Here is a 23,271-nt window from a genome sequence, read left to right on the forward strand (position 1 = left end):
ACTCTGCCATGGAGATAAATAGCAAAGAAATGAAAACTCTGGCTGGGGGTGACTGGGAGGCAGTGTGGCTAGGGACATAGACTGAAGCTGCCCGAGCACACAGGATATGACCATCCAGATCTGTCAGTATAGTTACTGATATACAATCAAGAAGCTCCACCAAATTGGTCCTGCGGTTTTGTATACTTTCTGGTCAACACCTGCATTATTTCTGGGTGGAGCCTAAGATGATTGGTTTATCAAAGACAACTGTGTTTTGATAAGGACCTTTAGCTATTTTACTGAACCATTTTTGAAATGGACTATTGGTCTTTTCCTGAAATGTGATTTTCTCTAATGTTTGAGGAGGAGGCACCTAAAGAAATCCCTACTGTTACTGGACAGACCATTTTAAAAAGCACTCCATATTTTTAACAGCCAAGGATGTGGGCATGTTAATGATATCTGGAGAGTCTCTGCACCCTGCAATTAGGCTCTGTCCTCCTGTGCTTCCAGCCAAGCTACACCTGCCCCCAAGGAGCTCACAACCTTGGAACAACAGTATAAGCACTGTGTCCCTGGATTTGAGCTGGCACAAGATACCTAACTGTATCTTAATTTAAGCAACTGATTTGATCCTTTAAAACCCACTGTGAGTCAAAACAATTGTAAGGACCTGTTTCTCACCAGTTGACAGGGAGAGCCCTTGCTGGGTGAGCTGGCCTTTGCCCTCTCCAACCTACTTAGCCCCCTCACATGGAAGCTGGCTGCTCTCTTCCAGTTCTCAGAACTTACTAATTTCTTTCTCTGGAAAGATGCTGAACATATTTTTTCCTCTGTATCAAACTTTCCAAGTGGCCTATCCTCCTCATCTCAGCTTAAATTATCTGTCTTATCTCAAATATTCGCCTGCTCATAGGCATCTTCTAATCTCTCCTTTGTCTTCACTTTGGAGAGACCTATTTTTGGGTGGATCTACTTCTTTGCATTTCTTCATTTAACAAGCACCTCTAAGATAAATGGATAAAAAAAAATGTGGCATATATACACAATGGAATTTTACTCAGCAATAAAAGAGAATATACTCATGGCATTTGCAGGTAAATGAATGGCGTTGGAGAAGATAATGCTAAGTGAAGTTAGTCAATCCCCCAAAACCAAATGCCGAATGTTTTCTCTGATATAAGGAGGCTGATTCATAGTGGGGTAGGGAGGGGGAACATGGGAGGAATAGACAAACTCTAGATCGATCGGGTAGAGGGGTAGGAGGGAAACGGAGAGGGCAGGGGATTAGCAATGAGGGTGGAATGTGATGGACATCATTATCCAAAGTACATGTATGAAGACATCAATTGGTGTCAACATACTTTATATACAACCAGAGATATGAAAAATTGTGCTCTATATTTGTAATAAGAATTGTACTGCATTCTGCTGTCATTTATTTTTTAAAAAATCAATTAAAAAACAAAACAAAAAGAAAAAAAAACAAGCACCTCTAGAGCACCTGCTGTGTGTCAGACCCTGTGCTAGCATGGGAACTAGAATACTAAAGAGACCAAGAGCCCAGTCTTGCTCTCAAGGTGGGTGCCTTTCAAATGGGGAGTCAGACAACAGCACCAAGGAGCATCATTACATGGTACACATCATAATGATGAGTGCTACAGAGGGCAATGAAGGACGATATGACAGCAAGGGGCGGCAGTCATATTTGGCCCCGCTGAGAAGTTGCCGTTTGTGTATTTTTAAATGTCTAATAACAAATTTAAATGGTCAGTTCTCAAGCAAAGGGACCATGTCTATTTTGTTTACTTTTATACATTTGATGCCAATGGATAAAGAAATGTGGCATATATACACAATGGAATTTTGTTTACTTTTATGCATTTGATGCCAAACGCATATTAAATGTTTAACACAACTTTAGACCTCAGGCCACATATCAAAGTACTAATTGTCTGATAGTTAAATAAATGTAGAGTAAGTCCAACAGTTAAGGGAAACCCTCTGTATTATATACGATTGAAGTGTTTCATGTTTTGTTAAATTAAATCTTTTCTACTTTTAAAATTATAACCATTCCAATAGCCCTCTTCAATTTATCAGTTTTCTAAATTTTCATTTTCTTTAAGCAGCAAAGAGGTGTTTATTGCGAGCTAGCTCAGTCCTCCTCCGCGCGCACACAGCAACTGGTGACACTGAGAGGCCTAAATTTTCATTTTCTTATATCAGAGTTCTTGAAACAGTAAAGTTTTATTCTTTAAACCTTAAATCATACTTCTTTCTTTGAGATGGGGTCTTGCTCTGTTGCCTAGGTTGGACTCAAATTCTGCGGCTTCAGTGATCCTCCCATCCCAGTCTCCTGAGTAGGTGGGACTGTAGGCATGCACCATCATGCCCAGTTTCAAAGCACACTCTTTAAGGTATACTGACAGAATACACCTTAAGGGCCCTTAACCTTCTATTCTAATACAACCATTCCTTTTTTTTGAAAATGGCTCAACAGCATACTCACCCTGTGATGCCAGATGTGACATAGTCCTTCCCTAAGTAGTTATAACCATGGCGAACGAGGTCCTCACATACATCCTTCACTTTACTTCCTCCGAATGCAGTACCGTAGTGGAACCTGCCATCTAACACACCTGCCTTGCCGGCCAGCAGCTCAATTAACTTTCCCACCTGTGGGATGTGAACAAATTAAGTAAGTACCTCCCTGTGGTACAGGAATTCTCTTTGCTTATTTATCTCTGGCTTATTCTCCCAACAGGATATGGGACTACCACAATTAATAACAGTGATAAATTAACAGCAGCAGTATTCATTGATCTCTTGCTGTGTGACACATTCTACTGAAACAGCTTGACATGTATGGTGTAATTCTCTACATCTCAAACACCTTACAAGTTAGGTAACATTATCCCCTCAGTTTCCAGATGAGGAAACTGAAGTAAAGGAATAAAGTGATTTGTCCAATGCCATCGGCCAGTAAGAGGGGGAGCCAGGAGAACAGCCAAGTGGCCTTGAAAGGGAGACTCACATAGGTTTGGTGTAAGGGGCTCTCTGCAGAAGGCTAATAAGTACCTCACTCAGAAGACTCCAGTTGTGCAAGTGAGCTCCCTTTTCTCTGTAGAAGAGAGTGGCCCAGAACTGCCAGGGACTAGGAGCTTGTTTATCCAGCAGGGGGTCAAAGGAATCTTTTTAAAATTCAGTTTCAGGGTCTCATCACCTCCACTTACTACAACTAAACTAACTGCCTGCTTTCTTCCTTAAAAGCTGTGCCTCTCAAAAGCCTAAAGGTAACTGACCGTCATTCTCGATGGGAAGCCATGTGGGTTCATTATGATGTCCGGACAGATGCCAGAATCACAAAATGGCATATCCTCCTGGGGGACGATCAAACCACAAACACCTGGGGGAGAGAAGATTTCATGCAACATAAAGCAAACTGGCAGAAAGAAGAATACAGTACTTAATTGGGATCTTCCTGCTGCTATCTCTATTTCTACTGCTTTAAAATTTGCCCTATCGTCTCTATCAAGAATAACAAAAGCAATTTCCAACAATCCTGTTAGACAGTCAAAAATGACTCTCCTTGCAGAAAAGAACTACAGCCTGTGGACTGTCCTGCTAGCGTGATACACAATGATGCTGTCAGGCTGCTTGCCCACCCTCCTGTGCCACGAAGACCAAAGAGCAGCAATTCCCTGGGACCTGAGCCGAAGTCCCTGAAGCTTTAAGTCGGCAACAATCTTGCTCCTTGCCAGTTAGGCTGTGATCTGTGAGATTCTACACCCAAATTATAGGAATCCAACACAGAACTGATTGAACAAGAGGGGCATGTAAAATACAGTTTTAAAAAACTGTGGCTGATATTCACAGAACTGGTTGGTTGGCTGATTCTTGCCAGGGCTTCCCTGGCTGAGCCTATACTGCCTGAAGGAATTTTAATTCCTATAGTTTACAGCATGTTAAAAAAGCAATCTTTGAACTTGTAAAGATAAACAAGAAAATTAAATGCCAAATCATTCTTGGAGAAAAATGTTAGAATCAGAAATGGAATTCTAAGAATGAAAACAGAACAAAACAAAAAAACCTAACAATTCTCTGCAAATGACTGATGTTATCTTAAATTAATTGTGATTTATTACTCCCTTATTATTGTTCTAAAGTTATAGGGGACTTTGTTGTTTTTAATTCTTGGAATTTCTTTTTCGTGAGAGGAGGAGAAAAAATAGAATTTAGATTTTTACCCACAATCACATAATTTAGAATTGGAAAACTAGTCTACAATGGCACTGAATTAAGAAAAAAAAGTTCTCATAACAGGGGGAAAAAGAATTTTATCTTATATCAATATCAATAGGTGCAGAGTTATCAACCATTTGCACCTATTGAAAAACTGTTCTTATTTTTTCATTCCTCACTTCAGCTTCTATATAACTATTCAAACTACTTTATTATTATTTTTGCAGTACTGGGGATCAAACCCAGGGTCTTGTGCAGGCATGCTGGGCAAGTACTGTACCACTGAGCCTTTCAAACTACTTTAAAATAAAATTTTTGTGATTTGTTATAGTTGTGAAGAGCTAAAGTCTACGGGAAAAAGATGGCCATTCATGCCATCTACTTATTTCATATTAGTTATTAATACTCCAATTTCTAGAGGCTGCCAACAAGATGTAATTAGGTCTGAGGAGCTTAATTCTAGAGCACAGAGTTATTTTAATTGGCATTTTGGTTGAAATGGTTTTGTTTATTATAAAGAACGTATGCTTTCCTACAAGAACAGAAGCAGTCATTCAGCTCACTTTATTTCAAATTCTACTACAATGTGTTAGAACTTAAATCAAGCAGAGTGTGTGACCCTCTTTTCTTTCCTCTAAAAATCCATCTTACCCACACTGAAATTATCTGACAAAACCCTAGGGCTACTGGGAAATTTGCTTTGAAAGAGATCAAATTGTAAATCTAGGTACACCGACAACAACATTGTATAGGAGTGAACAAAATGTTAAAAACGGCAATTCCTAAAGGGACTGATCCTGGGACGCCTGGCTAAGAATGACATTTTGGCTGGTGAGGGGATGGAGGGTTCAACTATATCCTTGAAAACAAAACTAAAGCAAAACGAGCCACCCTTGGCAGAGCTTCACAGGGGTGCAGGGTCTGCTCAGGATGTAGACCAGGCCTCTCACCCTCCCACAGGAGAAGGTGAGGAGTGAGGGATAGAAGTTACAAAAATGACCATGGAAGCATGACATACTCAGATGGCGGGGGGCGGGATAGAGAGATGACTTGCACTTTGTATTTTCAGTTTTAGTTGTCACATTTAACCAAGGAAATTTAACTTCCGTTATGTTACTAAAACAAAAATAATACTCACAATATTTAATAACTTTCCTTGAAACTTGATTAATATTTAGTACACAGTCTCCTTTTTGATAAGTTTTTTTCTTATCTGCCCTCTTCTGACATTTTGATAAAAACAAAACAAAACAAAAAACAACACAAGTAGCTTTCCGATTTTTCCATTCCCTTGTAGGAACTGCTTTGGCTGTATCTGAACCAAGGGCACCTGTAAGCCAAAAATTAAATCTTCGCTAACTTAAAATTACTTTAGGCTCTGAAAACCCTTTTATATGCCAAGATGGTTCCCATAGCAGACAGCCTGTGTTGTTTGTTTTGTGTGAAAGTGAATGATAAAAGATCCATGAAATCGACACAGAAAGCCCGAACAGCAGAAAGAACTGAGGGCTCTCCATCACTGCGGCTTCTACCCTCTGCTGACTTGGGGGACAATGGGAGCTACACATCCAACTGCAGATCTAACACAGCTGTGCATTTCATTAGATGAAGAGCATTAGTGACACAAGTAAATAATTAACTTATTCTGGTCCGCTGACTGTGCTTATGAGACCAGTCATAGCTGACAGATTTTAATACGAGTTAACACAAAGAGGCCATAATGAGCTTAGAAGTTAAAACAAAATATTTAGACAGAATTTGACAATCTCGAATCTCAAATTAGACAGATGATTTTTAAAAGTTTGCATTTTGCTGAATTCATTAGGGGCAAAAAGAGACTTCCCAACCTTAGAATCAGACTTTTTTTTTTTAAGGATATTTCTCTGAGTCAGAAGTACTTGAGTCCTTAAAGTGGGGAAGTTTCTTACTTTCCAATGGAAAATTAAAATTCTGTTTTCTCCAGGGACACAGGCATAAAATCCATTCCAGTATTAAGAATGCTTAAAAGTTATGGTCACTTTCCTTCAGTACTGGCCTAAAAATGTAAATGATATGCGGTACGCTTCAGTGTGTTAACACTCCCCTGGATTCCTGAAAAGAGGATGGACTACAAATAAACCATATCTAATGGAAGCTGTTGTGAGACAATTACCAATTCATACTTTAAATGCTTACACAGCATTTCAGATTTTAAAATAAAATTTCATCCCCTGGTTCATGCTGTGTCTCAACCCCATTGTTTATAGCACAACCTTCTGGCAGTAAAAGGCAAATACACCAGTCAACATGCCGAGGACATTTAGTGCACTCACTGGGACCTACTGGAAATCAGACCACAGACAGATCTTCAAGACGTCTAACAAATGCAAAAACCAAATAAAAAAGAAAACCAAATCTCACAATGTTAGAGAAAAAGGGTACTACAGATACCCAGTCATCAGAACATTATTCCATCATCACTGACCTTAATTTCAAGTTGTTAAAAGGAAGAAAGTAGGAATTCTGAAGAGGCTATAAGTGGGTGTCAACCCAGTCAAGACCCAGAGTCACAGTACTGTGCCATGCCCCAGACACTGCAGGATCCTACACCAGTTTTCTATTTCCATCTCTGTGGCTTCACAGAGTGACACAGAAATTGACTTTAGTGGCCTTAAGAATAATTTGATTTTCTTAAAAAAGTATTTCCAATTATAAATAGTAACTAAATTATTCAAGTCATTTTTGGCTCTTCTAACATTAATTTTAGTTATTGAATCTGTGTAATGGACTACCTTAATTTGAATAGATGAGAACCTAAGAAGAAAAATGTTAGAAAAAATTAAAGCACTCCAGAACCTTATCAATAGAGGAAAGTGAACAACAAACAACTAGAGAAGACAATGGTAATGACATCCTTAATTTAAGAGCTGTTTCTGGGGCTGGGGTTGTAGCTCAGTGGTAGGGCACTTGCCTCACATACGTGAGGCCCTGGGTTCAATCCTCAGCACCACATAAAAATAAATAAATAAAAATAAAGATATTGTGTCCATCTACAACTAAAAAATAAAAATAAAAAAAGGAGCTGTCTCTGATGTGACTTCAATGTGTAACTGCTGATGGACAGGTTAGCCATTACTAAGCAGATGCAGTGCCACAAGTACTATGAGGAGGTGGGAACTGGAAGAGGTTTAGGACTTCAAAATCAGATAGGCAGAGGTAGCCTATGCTGACTATTCAAGTGGAATATTTCAAACTAGCACATTTATACAATTCTCCTTTCTGCATTCAAATGCGCTAAGTGATACAGAGCACATCTGGCAGAAAGGTCTACTGAAACCACCAAGAAACACCTAAATCACCTGCTTTTACTTCTGGTAGATAAACTTAACTGTCATATAAGTCCATGTACTCTGCACAGTTGAACATGCTCTGTGCTGAACAAAAGATGAAAAGATGCTCTGACTTTTCTGTAGAGTCACAGTGCAAGAAGAGAGCTAGTATTTGGTAAGGAGTGTATGCTCTTCTGCCTCCTAATAACCCAGTGTTGATGAAGTCTATAAATGTGGGGAAATGCCATCTGTGGAGATGATTACTCCTTGGCCCTCAGACCAAGGGAGAGTGGAATAGCAAGGAATCAAGTGACTTTAATCTGACTCTGCTGTTCAACAGATATTCTGAGTTGGGGACCTTAGGAGTTTGGTCTTTCTAATGGGAATAATTATCAACTACCTCTTAAGGCAATTGTGTTAGAAGCACAGATGAGCTAATGTCTGAGAGGTACTTTACTGGTCCTTCGAGAAAGGCTCCATTTAAATACAGGAATTATTATTATATAAGAAACAAAATTACTCTCAGCAGGAAGCATGCTAGCAAAGGCAAGGAGAACAACCTAATTAATAGATGGTGCAGGATCACTTGCACTAACTTTGGCTAAAGAAGCGAAAAGAAGCGCTAGTCTCCCCAAGTTCAGGCTCTTTATCTTTATTAGAACGTTGCTTCCTAATAACATCAGAGCTTCACAGGGGCTGGGGCTGGGGCTTTCTACTGGAAAATAGCTTACTACAATAAATACGGCCCTAAATAGGGCCAAAGAAGTGGACAGGCGGTTTTCAAGATTGTTCCTATTAAATAAGAAATGTTTTGCTTTGAATAAACTCATCTCTGTGGGCCTTAAAACATTCAGAAATGGAAATATCTAGATCAAAATGTGAAGGCTAACACAGGTGGTTACTCCTTTCTTCCCTTCCCTCTTTCTAGTTACTGCATTAACCTTCTATTTTTCACACGACCACCTTAAATAATCCCCAGGGAAAGGGGTAGACAAAAACTGTAGCTTGTTCTGCTGTTGAATCACTTCCAGATCTATCATATCACTTGCCATATCCCAGTTGACATAATTTTAATTCAGCTCTTCCTTACATGTTAACAGATAAATAATGCATAAGAAAACTTGATTAGCTTTCTTATTAAAACATCACTCTAAATGAGAGGAGGCGCTAGAAGACAATACAGTTTTTACATGGCTTTCCCATGAGCAGTTGAATGGTTTGATGTGATAAATTTGCATAGTCTGAGGCACACAAAAGGCTGATTAATTGAAACCCTTACAATGCTTCTGGATGCAGCTATTGTAAAACAATAGCCATAGGAACTTTACAAAATACACACGGCTGAATGTGTCAAGAGCTTAATAAAATGTGTTGAGGCTACACTATTTGGAAACAGAATTGGAGATTTTTATTCTGGGCCATAAAACACTAAATACCCTAATTTCAAAGCTTTAGTTGGATATTTACTGAAAGGTCAGAGGGTTACAGGCTAGCTATCGAAGATCAAAATTTGTTCTTAAAAAGCAAATTAATAAAATCTTCTTACAATAAGGCATCTATGTGTGCAAAATAATTCCAACTTCCTAACACAAAAGTGAGAGCTCCTGGAATTTCTTTTTCAATTCAAACTCTGAAGGATCATTGGGCATCATGTACCTTATCTTGGGGCTCACACTGTTAGCCCTGTCAGGCCCGTCTCCCCTCCCACTTAGAAACTTCCATTCAAGCAGGATCAAGCGGAGGAGGGAGCCAAAGATATCCAGACTGTTTGAAGCCTCAGACTTGCAGAGAGGATTTTAGACAGTCTCAAGTACTACATGAGTACAAGGTGCTGTTATTATTACTACTTTAAATCAGGATCTTTTCACTCTCTCTGTTTTAAAAGCAAAATATAGAAAAAAAAATTTTAAAAAAAAGCTCTGACAAAACTAATTTTTAACCAGACCTTGTTTAATAAATAAACTTTCTTCTTAGCTTTTCTGGCACACATGAATGTGCATTTTCTAACTTCCTGCAGCCTCTCTATAGCCAGTGTTTAAGGATTCTTTGATGTGTTGGAAAGAGGGTGGGTTTTCTTTTCTTCTAAGAAACATTCAATCAAAATCTTATAATAAATTAATTTGCAAGTTGCTGAATAACTTATTAATGCAAAATGGAGGCAAGTGACCTTTATAATGGGACTTCTTTTGAAAAAGAAAGGATCCAAGATAAATCTTTCAAATCATTTAATCCACATATGCGTCATCCTTAAAGATGGATGGACACACTGAACGATTAAGTGAAAAACTACCTTTCTAAGACTAGACTTCTGTTCCACACAAAGGCTGGCTTCAGTCCATTTAAACTAGCTGCCTGGTCCTCAGAGCCTGGAGGAGACACTGAGGAGTGTATGCCATTATCTCAGATGTGCAGTTATTAAGAAGCTTCTGTTTGCCAGGACAAACACTCTTCCTCAAATACAGTGTTTCCTCTTTAGGAATGCTGCTTGGTGTTGCTGCCTGATTCTGTGAGCTACAGGACCTCTGCTGGAGGTGTTAATCCTTTCTCACATGAGAGACTGAGAAATGTTCTTTCAGGAAAGTGATATATTGCTTTTTTTCTCTCTCCCTCCACATCAAAGGAGTCTACTTTTTCCTTACTCATTGTGAATGGCAGCAGAAGAAAGAGGAAATCTGGGAATATAATAATTTGGCATGCCCGAACACTGAAATAAAACATAATGTGGGGACTCCTTAGGCTAGTGTAATTTTTGCTAAATGATTAAAAAACAAAAAGACCAAAACAAAACAAAACAAAACAAAAAAATGGAGCAAGAAATCTAACTAATGCACTAGCCATCAGAGAAAAGAATGCTCAAGACAAGACACTTACCTGGTAAGTTCCCTCCATGTAATTTATAACTACACTAAAGAGGTTAATAGAAGTTATTTTTATTTTAATAGAAAGTCTAGCTCCAAATATTCCAATCAGCATTCTATGTGAATGTCTCTTATCTATAAAGGTGATCACAAAAAAACACAAAGAGAAAACACAAAAGAACACACCACACCCATGTTCTGTCCTCTTCCTCTGTGGAGCACCATCATGCATCAGCCACACAAGTCATCACTGCAAGGACCTAGACTTCAAGAATGCTTGGAGAGGGGACCAGAACTTCAGGCTTCCATGCCTCTCCCTAGCTGGAACTAAACTATACTTCCCTTCCTTTATAAACAGCCACATAACACATTCACAATTGCGGTACATAGAAGGTTACTACTGAATAATTTGACCATGGCCTTATTTTGCATATCTGCTAAAGGATGAACTGCTCTAGAGATTCCTGATAGAGGACTTGGCTCTTTTTGGGGAGCCAACTCAATGCAGATTTACTGATGATGAGACCCATGACTGACTTTGTAATACCAAAAGGAGGGTTATACTTCGTCAAGATTCTTTGAATGTCTCATTAGAGGACTGTATTGGAATTCTCTCAACTGAAAAGTGCACAGCTGGGCTGGGGTTGTAGTTCCGTGGTAGAGCCCTTGCCTAGCACATGTGAGGCCCTGGATTCGATTCTCAGCACCACATATAAATAAATAAAATAAAGGTCTATTGACAACTAAAAGAAAAATTTTTTTAAAAAGTGCACAGCAGAGCAGATCTGGCCTACTTTTGGGCCCTAGTGTAGTCTTTACGTTGTTATGCCACCTTCCTTATAAACACATTCTCCTTCCTCAACCCTTGACTCTGCTTGATCCTCCTCTGTTTTTGAGGGTACAGAAGGTGATGCTGCTTATGGGGTCAGCACCCTCTGTAACAGCTACTGATAAATTACTTCCACTTCTGCAGTGGCCTTCTCTGACCAATTACATTAGTCTTGCTTATCTCATGCCACTGCTGTCGATATCCAACTACTCAGCGCTAATTCTTGTTCCAGTTTACCCACTCACTCTACCCTCTTCAATCTCCATGAGCTCTTTTGAAGCATATAGCATTTAACTACTTCAGGGTGGCTTCCTCTTCCCATTTGTTTCATTTAGGTGCTAATGATCAGGCTTGAGCAGGACAGAAGCTCAAGTCTGTGAAACTAAATTTTCAAGTCTCCTCTAATGTGGAAAGGATATTTTTGAGGCAGTAGATGCAGAAATATAATCTATACATTGAGCATGTACTAAAAGAATTTCTAACAACATTTTTGTCATATAAAACTTTTAAGAAAAAACTATCAGGCAATCTGCAGAGCCCTGTTACTTCCTGTTACCAGGAACAAGAAATTCAGTGCTCTACATGGAGGAGGAAAGTATATTCATAGACACATCAAATCAAAATAAACTTTACATATACTCATAAAGATGTGTGTCAACTTGCAGGTGATGCTACAAAATGGAAAAAACAAACAAACAGCATTTCCAAACAATTCTACATTTCAGTGGTGAAAACTAAGTTCACTAACCACTGATTTTAGTCAGGTATGTGTCTGGATGGAAACAGAAGTTACAGTGTGACGTGTACACTTTGAAAGCTCACAACACTGAAATTTTATTAGCTCATTTCATGACAATTACAAACAGAAAAACTGGTGATATAAACTCATTCTGCACTTCATCCATGTTTTACTCGCCAACAGTCAGTCAACTCCTTTAGATCTCAGCCAGTTGCCCTGTGGGCCCCACACCAACGAATGGGTTATTGTGTGGCTCCTTACAGACACCTGCCAGCAGCGCTCACTGCACACAAGGATTCCATGTGAACCAACTATAATCGCTGTCTGAGACACCTCCTCCAAGTTCCTTGCCTCTTCTGGCTTTAAATATGACATCTGGCCAAAACAATCGGGAGAATGGGCAAAACCGAGGGTTTGAAAATTTACTACCTTTTATATATGCTCAAATTCTTGATAGATTGTGAATTTTAACCACAGCTAAGCCTGACCATAGGACCAATTAAAGGGGCAGGGACAGTGTTTCATAATGAGTTGTTTAGAAGAAAAGGAATGTCCAAAAATATAGCTTTCAGGAGTATGTATTCCAGGCATCTCTGGAACAAGGTGTGTTGAGTATTATTTATTTTGATTTGGTGGTAGATACAAAGCTATTTATCCACAAAGAATGAGAATTTTGAAAAGATGCCCATCTCTAGGAGGAGACACAGAAAAGAGTATCAAGAAATGTCAGGATGGGGCTGGGGTTGTAGCTCAGCGGTAGAGCACTCACCTAGCATGTGCGAGGCCCTGGGTTCGATCCTCAGCACCAAAGATAAATAAATAAAATAAAGGTATTGTGTCCAACTACAACTAAAAGATAAATATTAAAAAAAGAAAGAAAGAAAGAAATGTCAGGATGCTGTCTCAGAAGCAAGCTATGTTTCTTCTGAGGGAAAATTTCCAGGAACATGGCAACCCCAGAGGCCAAGTGGTAATGGGGAAACAAATAAGAAAAGAGCCAGCTTTATCCAGTTTTTTTTTTTTAATATTTTTTTTTTTTAGGTGTAGATGGACACAACACAATGCCTTTATTTTTATGTGGTGCTAAGGATCGAACCCGGGTCCCGCTCGAGTGAGGTGAGCGCTCTACCGCTGAGCCACAATCCCAGCCCCCTTTATCCAGTTTTAATGGAGTGGGAAATACACTCAATCAAAAGCCTGATTCAAATCCTGGCTCTGCTGGTGCTGGGTTGAATCCCGTAAGTGACACTCCTCTCCAGGCCTCCATTTCCTCCTTCTGTAACAGGAATCATGAGTCTAACTTGAACTTTATAGGTGAAAGAATGGAATTCAGATGGAAATGCCTGTAAATTATCTGTATACTAAAAGTAAAATGTTATAAATCTGGGAATATACAACATGCAAATGATGCCCATATTTCTTTTCTAGCCCTAATTTCTCCCTGGAGTTTTGGACTCTATATTCAATTGCCTATTAGCACCTTCATTTGGAGTCTAACAGGTACCTCAAATCTTAGCCTTGGGTTCTCTGCCTCTACTCTTGCCTAATTGTGAAACACTCTTCCTTTTCTCAGTCTTCAGAACTAGGTGAGCAGCATTACTGGCTTCTTCAGCCCATAAGCCTAGTCCTCAATCCTGTCTTGACCTCTCCGGACACCCAAGCCATCAGCATGTCCTGTTGGCTCTATCTTGAGTATATCCACAACCAGTCACTTCTCTCTACTTCCCCACTACTGCTGGCCTAGTCCAAGGCCACCACAATGGTCTCCCTGCCTCCTTGCTTACTCCCGCCTCCAACCCACTCTCCAAATGAAACCCAGGCTGAGCTCTTCAAGTCTCAAGTTAGTTCTAGTCACTCCTTTGCTTACACTAACCATCCAACAGTTCTACTGGTCACCAGCATATTTAGAATAAAGCACAAACTCCTTTCTTTTGGTTCCGAGGCCCTGTGGGGTGTGCCTTATCCCATTTCTTCTACCATGTCTCATATGGTATTCTTCCTCAGGTCTATTTTTGTTCCTTTAACAAGCCAAACTCATTCCCGCCTCAGAGCCCTTCTCTTAAAAGTTCTCTCTCTCTCTAGAACTTAGTTCTCCCAGACTTTGCTTAGCTGACTCGTTTTTATTCTCCAGATCTCAACTCAAATATCATTTCCTTAAAGAGGTGGCTCCTGAGCATCAAACTGAAGTCCACACTCCATCCGCAAACCAGTCACTCTTATAGCACTTTCACATAAGCACTTACCACTATTTCAAATTATTGTGTTTATGGTTTAGTTTTGTTGGTACTGGGGGTTGAACTCAGAGACATCCAATCACTGAGCCACATCCCCAGCCCATTTTTACATTTTATTTAGAGACAGGGTCTCACTGAATTGCTCAGGGCCTGGCTAAATTGCTGAGGCTGGCTTTGAACTTGAAATCCTCCTGCTTCAGCCTCCGAGCTGCTGGGATTACAGGCATGTGCCACGGCACCTGGCTGTGCTTATGTTTTTGTTTACTTCTTTTCTGTCTGGTTCCTGTCCAAGAGATCATGAACTACATAGAACCGACAGTGTGTGCCAGTCTTGCTTATCCTTGTGTTTCCAGTAGCTGGGTCAGTGCTGGTATAGAGGAAAAGCACAATAAGGGTGAATTAATTAATAACGCTGTTAATCTCATCTCAAGTTCAATGAGACACAAGTTGCTTTGAAACTGGTTGTCATCTGCCAAATTTAAAACCAAAAATCCTGAGGCCTCTTTTTCTTCTTGCTCTTTAGATACGAGTCAGCCAACAGGCCCCATTGATCTGGTTCTCTCTGTTGTCACCCAAGTTTCTTTCCTATCTTTGCCAAATCCCTCCAAGTCCAAATCCCAACCAGTCAAGAGCAGCTTGCGTTTGTTATCTGATGCCTGCCCACCAGGCCCTATATTCACGCATGCCATATACCATTATACCAACCAGCAACAACCTCTCAGCACAGTCTCCATTTCGAAGACAGGGAGACCAAGGCATAAGGGTCAACACAACTCACCTGGTTAGACTGCAAGAACTTGCTTCTCTTGCTACACTTTTTCTCAACCTGAAGTCTTTCTTTAAATGCAGAACAGAGGGTGACCACTGAAGAAAAGGAGAACACATTTCTTCAATGTAGCCCATAGGACAGGGCAAGGTTAACATGAGTAAATCACAGAAAGGTGATTTGAACTCAAGATAACCACTGGAACTCAAGATAACCACTGGAATTGCATCACTGCACAACACGATGCCCTAAAAAGCAGCAAGGGCCTACCCTGGCAAGCCCTGTGAAAGCAGAAAACCATCTGCCAAGGATAAAAGAACTCTTACACTGGGGAGATGGATCTAGACTAGACTTCTAAAAGGCCTTTCCAACTCTCAGAAGCTATTCTCATCCACAACAAACTCTGAACTTCTCCATCATCAGTGGTTTTTACCATATCATTTAGTACTGAACTATGTAATCCTTCATATCTATCTTTGCTTCAGGTATAGTCAACTCCCTAGGGGCATTAGTGAAGGGTTGAATTTTCTTTATATCCCTTAAGAGAGCCCAGCACAGTTCTAAGCCCATGGTAGTGACTTACATATGAGTAAACAAATTTGCCTAGAGCTATGAAGGTAGACTCTCATGTGTGCTCAGTGTGGGCATATGCATTTTGCTATTTTGGTTGAAAAAGTTTTAGTCGACTTGTTTGATCAGTTAGGGTTAAAGAGTGCCACAGTTTGCATATGTTCCCCGGAGAAGCACATGCTAGAAACTTAATTCCCAATGCAACAGATTTGGGAGGTGGGACCTAACGGGAGGTGGTTAGGTCATGAATGGATTAACACTGATTATAAAAGCACTTGAGGCTGCAATTCAATCTCTTGGTCTCTTGCCAGCATATTCTCTTGCTCCTCCACCTTCTACCAGAGGATGATGTAATAATAAAGCCTTCACAAGGTGTGAGGCCCTCCATTTTGTACTTCCTAGCTTTCAGAACTTTAGGAAATAAATCTCTGTTCTTCATAAATCACCCAGCTAGATATTCTATTATAGCAGCACAAATTGGATGAAGACAAAAAGTTCTGAGTCTTAGGGGCTGAATTTCTGGTGCCAATTTGGAAAAGGTGAAAGGTCCCCCATTCCTGATATTTATTGGGAAGAGCAAGTATCACTGTCAGAGCAATGATTTTGGATGTCAACACAATTTCCAATAAGACCAATGAACATTTAAGGTATTTTACTTAACACATTATTCCAAAAATGTAGAGCAGATACCATACTATAGGTAAAATGTTGTGCTAGATGTTTTGGGAGTTAATAGAGAATATTTCTTATCTTTGATGAACCTAAAATATACTTCTATAAGTCAGCCAACAAAGTATTCTGAATATTTAATGATAACATATACAATTATTTTTAACAAACCCACTGATATTTTTGATGTTTATAAAGATTAAAAAAAAAAACAGACTTTTGCCACTGTCATGCCTCTAGTTTCAATGACCAAGGAAAGGATGAAAGTGACAGATCTTAGCTACAACAACATTCCAGACAAAAGATACATTATTCTCAGAGAATTAAGAATTGACAAAAATGTGATCAATACCCTTGGGATGATTGTTAGCATTTATTTGGTAATTCTTAGGATGCGAGTTTTAGACATTTTAAAGTTAATTCTCAATCTTGGAAATGATTAAGAAGGCTGGAGGTGTCACTCAGTGAAAGAGTACTTGCAGAGCCAGGCAAGGGACCGGATTCATTCCCCAGCACGTCAATCAATCAATCAATCAAAGAGCCCAAACTGCAGAAAGCCAAAAGTTTGGCAGCTCTAAAAATCCTCCTTTTTCTTCAAATAATTTTAACATCATTTCTGTAAACTACAGAAAAAGAAAAATTGAGCACACTCAGCATTCTTGTGCTGAATATTCCCAAATAATAGAACACAAGTGTTTATCTCTCTAACCTCACTAACAGAGTTAGAATTAAGGTCTAAAATAACCTCTATGAGAAAGAATGGGCAAAGTGGTATCAGTGGACATGAGATAATACTACAACTTTGAAAGTGGATGAATGAAGGGAAGAATTGTGGAGGAAACAGAAGGAGAAAACTAAACCCAAGTATCTGCAGAGGAGGTGTGAAGAAGAGTGTTGACTCAGCCCTCATCCCAACCCTTGGGAAGGCTCACAGACAAGCAAAGCACTGTGAGAACAAGGTGAGCTGTCAGGTAAAACAGGAGGTCTGACTCAAAGCCACCAATCCATCAGTAAGGTCAGGCTCTCCACTTTGAATGCCTGCATGCACCTGAGTTATAACAATAGCTTTATGACTGCTGTGCTGGCCCCCTACAATCTCTTGTCAATACAATAGCCAGAAGTCAGATCCCCTCTTTCATCTCCTCGAATTCTTCTAGAGGCTTCCCTCTCACTCAAGAGTAAAAGCTAAAGTTCCCACAGTGACTTACAAGGCTTCATCTCCAACTCAGGACAGCTCACTTGCTCTGCTGTAGCCACGCTGGCCTCTCCGCTAGTCCTCTAACACTCAGGTGAACTCTAGAGTGGGGCCTTCCTTTGAGCTCGATCGCTCTTCAGCCAGGGAGGCTCTGCAATCTGACTCCTCTCAGTGCTTCATTCCAAGCCCATCTTTTCACAACAGGACTACTTCCCAGTCACTTTAGCTAAACTTTCAACCATTAACCACCATACGCTCTTCCTGCCACATGCTTCTGACCCCCTCCACTTATTTTTCATTTACTTTCATCTCAGGACCTATCATTATCTCAGTACTTTCCATGAAAAGTAGCAAACAAGCGCAGAGTGCTTATTGGATGGTTCTAGAGCATATACGAGAAGAAGGCTGCTTCTGGCCCTGGTTACCCTAAGCTCTGCTCAGCAGTCCTGAGGACTCTAGGGTCCAACCTGCCAGCTCACCCTTGGCCAGTTCTTAACAAGGTGCCAGGAGCTCTGGCTCAGAGAACAACTCCCACAATTTGGAGCAGGAAGAAAGGAGGCTCCATATGGGTAATCTTTTGGGAGGGGGGAGTACACAAATCCTAACAGACTACTAACAATGTGGAAATCATATCAAAAGGCTGTTGACTGGGGCTGGGGTTGTGGCTCAGCAGTATAGTGCTCACCTCGCATGTGTGGGGACCTGGGCTCGATCCTCAGTACCACATAAAAATAAATAAATAAAATAAAGGAATTGTGTGCAACTACAACTAAAAAATAAATTTAAAAAAAAAAGGCTGTTGATGGTCTAGAAAAATGGTAATGGGAATAAAGAAAATTAAGCAAATAAAAAAGCAGAAACTTATAAGCTTCAGAAAGAAATGCTATAAAAAGAAAATGCACTCAATCACTTAGTTTGAGAATGAACACTATTTATGTAGCCCATAATAATGCAATCTAAATAACTGTGATAAACCTACGCAGATAGTGAAAGCTGAGAGGGCAGATCACTACAAGTTAGAAACCTTCAAGTTTGAAAAAAAATGCCACAGCACAAAGACTTTCTGACATTTTACCTAGAGGTCTGTGTTTACACTCATCTGGTAATTTTCATTTCATATCACTGCTCTATCTATGCACATACATGGGCACTCATCTATTATGCAGATAAAGGCCAAGGAAAATTAACAATCTGTTGCTCATCACCTCCCCTACCTTCAATTCACCCAGCAAAGTGCTGGGTCCTCCTAATCCGGCATGATAGAAATCGACAGGTTAACACCTAAAACAAATGAATGATATGTGTCTGTTTAATGTACGTCTTAAACATATCTGTGTGTTGAAGACATATTAGACACATATAGTAAGCAGATACATATTCATCCATTTGTTTAGAGATACGAAAGTAAATGAAAAGAAAATTGATTCTGAAAGACTGAATTAGAGGGAGAGGTTGGAACTGATTTGTTAGTACTTTGCAAAGAACCCCTTTTGGGGTACAATTTGAATTTTTAAAGTCATGTGCATTTATTATCTGATAAAATTATATTTAAAATAAATTTATTATATTCAGTTAAGAGTCCTATGTCAGGGCTGGGGTTGTAGCTCAGTGGTAGATCGCTTGCCTAGCATATGCGAGGTGCTGGGTTTGATCCTCAGAACCACATAAAAATAAACAAATAAAATATTGTGCCCAACTATAACTAAAAAATACTTTTTTTTAAAGAAAAAAAAAGAGTCCTATGTCATTCCTTCCATTAACCTGTTAAAGCTTACACTACCTATTTTTCTGTTTGTTTTTTTCCCCAACCTTTCAATAACTCTGATGAAGCTGTAAGAGAGAGAACTATCAAGGGATTTGGGTTAATCAGGAGGTTTTTACCCTTGGATTAAAAGCCATCTGGAAATGGAAAAGTAACAAGACAAACACCTCACTACAAGTGAAAGGTCACCGCCCCTGGGGGGACTTCCCTTGGTTTCATACAGAGATGTGTAAGTCAGAGCCCCCCTAAGAGTGAACAAACCTCTCAAATCTACTTTTAGATCACTACAAGTTAGAAACCTTCAAGTTTGAAAAAAATGCCATAGCACAAAGACTTTCTGACGTTTTACCTAGAGGTCTGTATTTACACTCATCTGGTAATTTTCATTTCATAGCACTGCTCTATCTATGCACATACATGGGCACTCACATATTATGTAGATAAAGGCCAAGGAAAATGAAAAATCTGTTGCTCATCACCTCCCCTATCTTCAATTCACTCATTTTATTCAGATATTTAGTTATTATCAATTATCTATTAAGTGGCTGCTATGAGAAAGGCTCTATCAGAATTGGTCTTCCAAAAAAAAAAAAAAAAAATCACATAGAAGGACATTGTCTATGCCTTCAAGAAATTCAGTGGAATCAGGACTAGCAGATAATTACTGATGTGCCTGCCAGTCTTTAGTTTTTCACACAATACTCTAATGTAACAAAAACACTGAGAGTTTGGGGTACCTGAAGCTTGTAAACTGATTCAGAAGGAGGGTATTCTCTCATGGTATGCATTCTCCTAAAACTTCCGGTGTCAACATTTTGTAAGAAAAAATCAGACTTAACTCTTGCAGATAGTAGGTTTATAATCAAACTCTGGTTACCCCAGAATGGCTTAGGAGAACATTTCGGAAATTGTTAAGACCAAGAGAAAAGAGAAATAGTTATAGTATAGAGAATTCATTCTCATTGGCCAGTAGATGAAAATGCAAGAACCTCAAAATAATTGAGAAAAAAAAAAATACTCCAAGGGTGTTCAGAGTATCTCAGCAAATTATGTGAACTAGAGATGTCAAATTCATATTAACAGATGGAACAAATTCTTTCTTAAAAATATTGATAAGCTAAAATAATCTTATTTCTGTCAACTGAACTAAAATCATTTTGGATGAAAGAGTATCTTAGTCTGAAATAGTTTCACTGGCAGAATGACAACTAAGGCTGGATTTATTTAACCAAACTGGAATATTTGATATACTTGGTTGGCAAATAAAGTTAAAATCAGCAAGACCATAATGTGCAATTACTTTCAAACCAATCTATTAAAAACAGGAAGGTATTATACTAACTTATAAGCAACAATGAACCAAGATTTAGAAGTACAGGACATCACCTCAAGTAACAGTCAGTGTTCATCATGAGGCAGGCACAACACTGGCTGCTGAACACTCAGGGCAGACTGGTAGTTGGTTAAGAGGCTGGACTGTGGATCTAAGCAGCCTGGGTTCAAAATCAAAAATTCAAAATCTGCCACAAATTATATGACACCAGGCAACCTATTAATCTCTTTGGGTTTCTGTTTTTTGTTTGTTGTTAATCTGTAAAAAAAAAAGATGTTACCGAGTTTGTAGGACTGCGCAAGACTCAAATGAGTCAGTATTCACATAAAGGAGCACTGCCAGGCACGCAGTGTGTGGTACGAAAGTGTTAACTGTTGTTATTGTTCTTAAAGTTAAGTGTCAGGTACAGCTAAAACCCCAGGACCAACTTTCCACTCTTAAACTCTATGTATACTGACTAATTCTATCATACATTTTTAAATGCCATTAAAATCTGAGAAATAAAACAGCAATAATTATGTAATAATTTTTCAAAGTTTAAAAAATATTTCTAATACATGTGGATAATAAACTTTTCAATACATTCAGTTTTGTAACAAATTAAGAAATGACAAAATTCACCTTTTTGTCCATGACGACTGCTGAATTTGTCTCCGATCTCTGGTCGCCTTGTCTGTCTCAGTAACATTTTAATCAGAAAAGCGTCTTCAGCATTGGAAGATATCATCACCTTCTCAATGTATGAATCTGTTGCCCCTTTGTAACTAATGTTAAGAGAAAAGCATTCAAGAAATTTTTTCAAATTGCCCTTTGTAAATTTATCACCCGTATGACATATTTTATTTAATCCTACTACAAAATATTTGACATTCTCAGCGTGGGTTCTGAAAAGTGACTTTCAATTTTAACATTAAATTCAAATTTCACAACTTCCCTTTACAGTCCTATATGCTTATTATGAGGCAGGCACAGCGTAACTTATCCTCAACAGTGGCATACTGTTAATCCCTTATTACAGAAGGGGAAAACTGATGCTCAGGGAGGCTAAGTAACTTGTCCAAGGGCACACGTATCACAGAGTAGAACTGGGCCTGAGCTGGAGCTTGTCAGACCCAACTCCAAGTTCTTAACCATTTTTTTTTAACAGTTCTTTTATCTACTCAGCTTTTCCAACATTAATCCCCTCTACACACATATACTTGTTTCTTAAACAACAGATAATATCAAGAGTCTCTCAGTGTCAGACCCTTGCAAGTTCCAGACACAGATACTGAGTGAACCCAGTTCCTGCACAAAAGGAGCTCCCTGCCAATAAAGGAAGAAAAGACTGTGGCAGACACCAGGAGGGGCTGTTTGCTGAGCACTGCCACAGAAGAGGTGACCTGCAGGTGAGAACCACCAGGCAGAGGGCGCATCCTGAGCAAACATGGGAGGCCTGGAGAAGGATGGTTTGTATTAGACAGTAAGAGGTAAGTTCCTAGGAATGTGGGGCCTAGAATTCAGCATGAAGGCACACTGAGGGTGTGGAGGGTGCTGAATGCTGAAGACCATGGGCAATCATGGATGTCCTAAATTTTCCACAAGCAACAGCGCCATTCAGAGCCATACTCTATTTACTCAAGATAGTAACACAGCTAGGCAAGTAATTTAGAAAATCACTCAGGCAGTTAATGCAGAGCCCAAGAGGGGTGGAGAGGTGCAAGCTGGGAGGCAGGTGAATAGTTAATGATAGACAGTTCAGGCAGGAGCAGAGGGCCAGAAATGGCAATAGCTGGGAGGAGGAGGAGTGTGACAGAACCTCCAAGCTCCTGATGTGCACATCTGACAGGTAGAGGAAGGAGTAAGGTTTGTGCTGTGGTGGCAGGTTAGGTGGTGGTGCCCATCACCACCGAGACAGGGACTCCAGGTGCAGCAGTCTGTCTGGGGTTGGGGTAAGGACGGGGGAAAAAGATGTTTTGGGTCCAGGCTTGGTGTCCCTGACATGTCTAAGCACTAGTATGGAGCCAACACTGGGCAGATTCCATCTGAGAGTTATCAGTAAAAGTGTGCATGGAGGGCTGAATTTCTGCAAGTAGGAAGCACATCTGGACAAGGCACAAGACGTACTGGGCAGAAAGAGGTCACCAACAAGGCAGGCAGGAAGGTCAGGTGAGGGTGGTATCACAAAATCAAGGGGAGAGGTGTGTCACTGATGTCCAAAGCTACAGAAAGGTCATATGCCATTCATGCATTCATTTGTTACTGTGCCACATACTGAGGGTCCCAGATAAACAAGAGAAAAAGCCTCAGACCACAAGACTGGACCAAGGAGTCCACAGAACCTGGTGAACTGAGGAGCTCTGGGCTTTGCTCACTTTTTTGCTATCTGTCATCTTTCCCAAGGTGTGAGATCTACAGGGGCAGGAACTGCTGTTGATTTTGCTCGCTGCACTATCCCATGCACCTAGAATACATTCTGGCATATTATCAGTGCTCACAATACTTCTGGAATAAACTGAGTGAAAAGGAGATCTCTGGTGACAGGATATCTTTGGTGACCCCTTCTGCAGCTGTTTCAGTGGGATGAAGAGGCAGCAGGCTGGTCCAGAGACAGCGATGGAGATGACTTTTCAAAGAAGCTCAGTTGTGAGAGGAAAAAAACAACAGAATGGTAGCTAGAAAGGAACCCAAACTCCAGAAAAAGCTATTATTTTCCTGTAATGATAAGAAGTACTTGACCACACTTTCTAGCCTGTGAGGAGGGAATCAATAGAAAACAGGCTTAAAAAGTATTGGAGGAAA

The 23,271-nt window shown here is 39.8% G+C and overlaps 1 protein-coding gene across 3 annotated transcripts in view; it reads right to left on the reverse strand.

The window, feature by feature from the left end:
• Positions 1 to 23,271, reverse strand: part of Polr3b (RNA polymerase III subunit B) — a 130,053-nt gene that overhangs the window by 19,242 nt on the left and 87,540 nt on the right. For all 3 annotated transcript variants that reach the window (XM_015482813.2, XM_048802616.1, XM_048802619.1), the window contains exons 23-25: positions 21,112 to 21,254; positions 3,288 to 3,391; positions 2,495 to 2,661 (exon numbers count right to left, since the gene is read on the reverse strand). In XM_015482813.2, coding sequence (XP_015338299.1) covers positions 2,495 to 2,661; positions 3,288 to 3,391; positions 21,112 to 21,254 — 414 coding nt within the window. The remainder of the gene's footprint in view (positions 1 to 2,494; positions 2,662 to 3,287; positions 3,392 to 21,111; positions 21,255 to 23,271) is intronic.

Source organism: Marmota marmota, unplaced genomic scaffold, assembly GCF_001458135.2.
Source record: "Marmota marmota marmota unplaced genomic scaffold, marMar, whole genome shotgun sequence".
In the NCBI taxonomy this organism is placed as follows: Eukaryota; Metazoa; Chordata; class Mammalia; order Rodentia; family Sciuridae; genus Marmota; species Marmota marmota.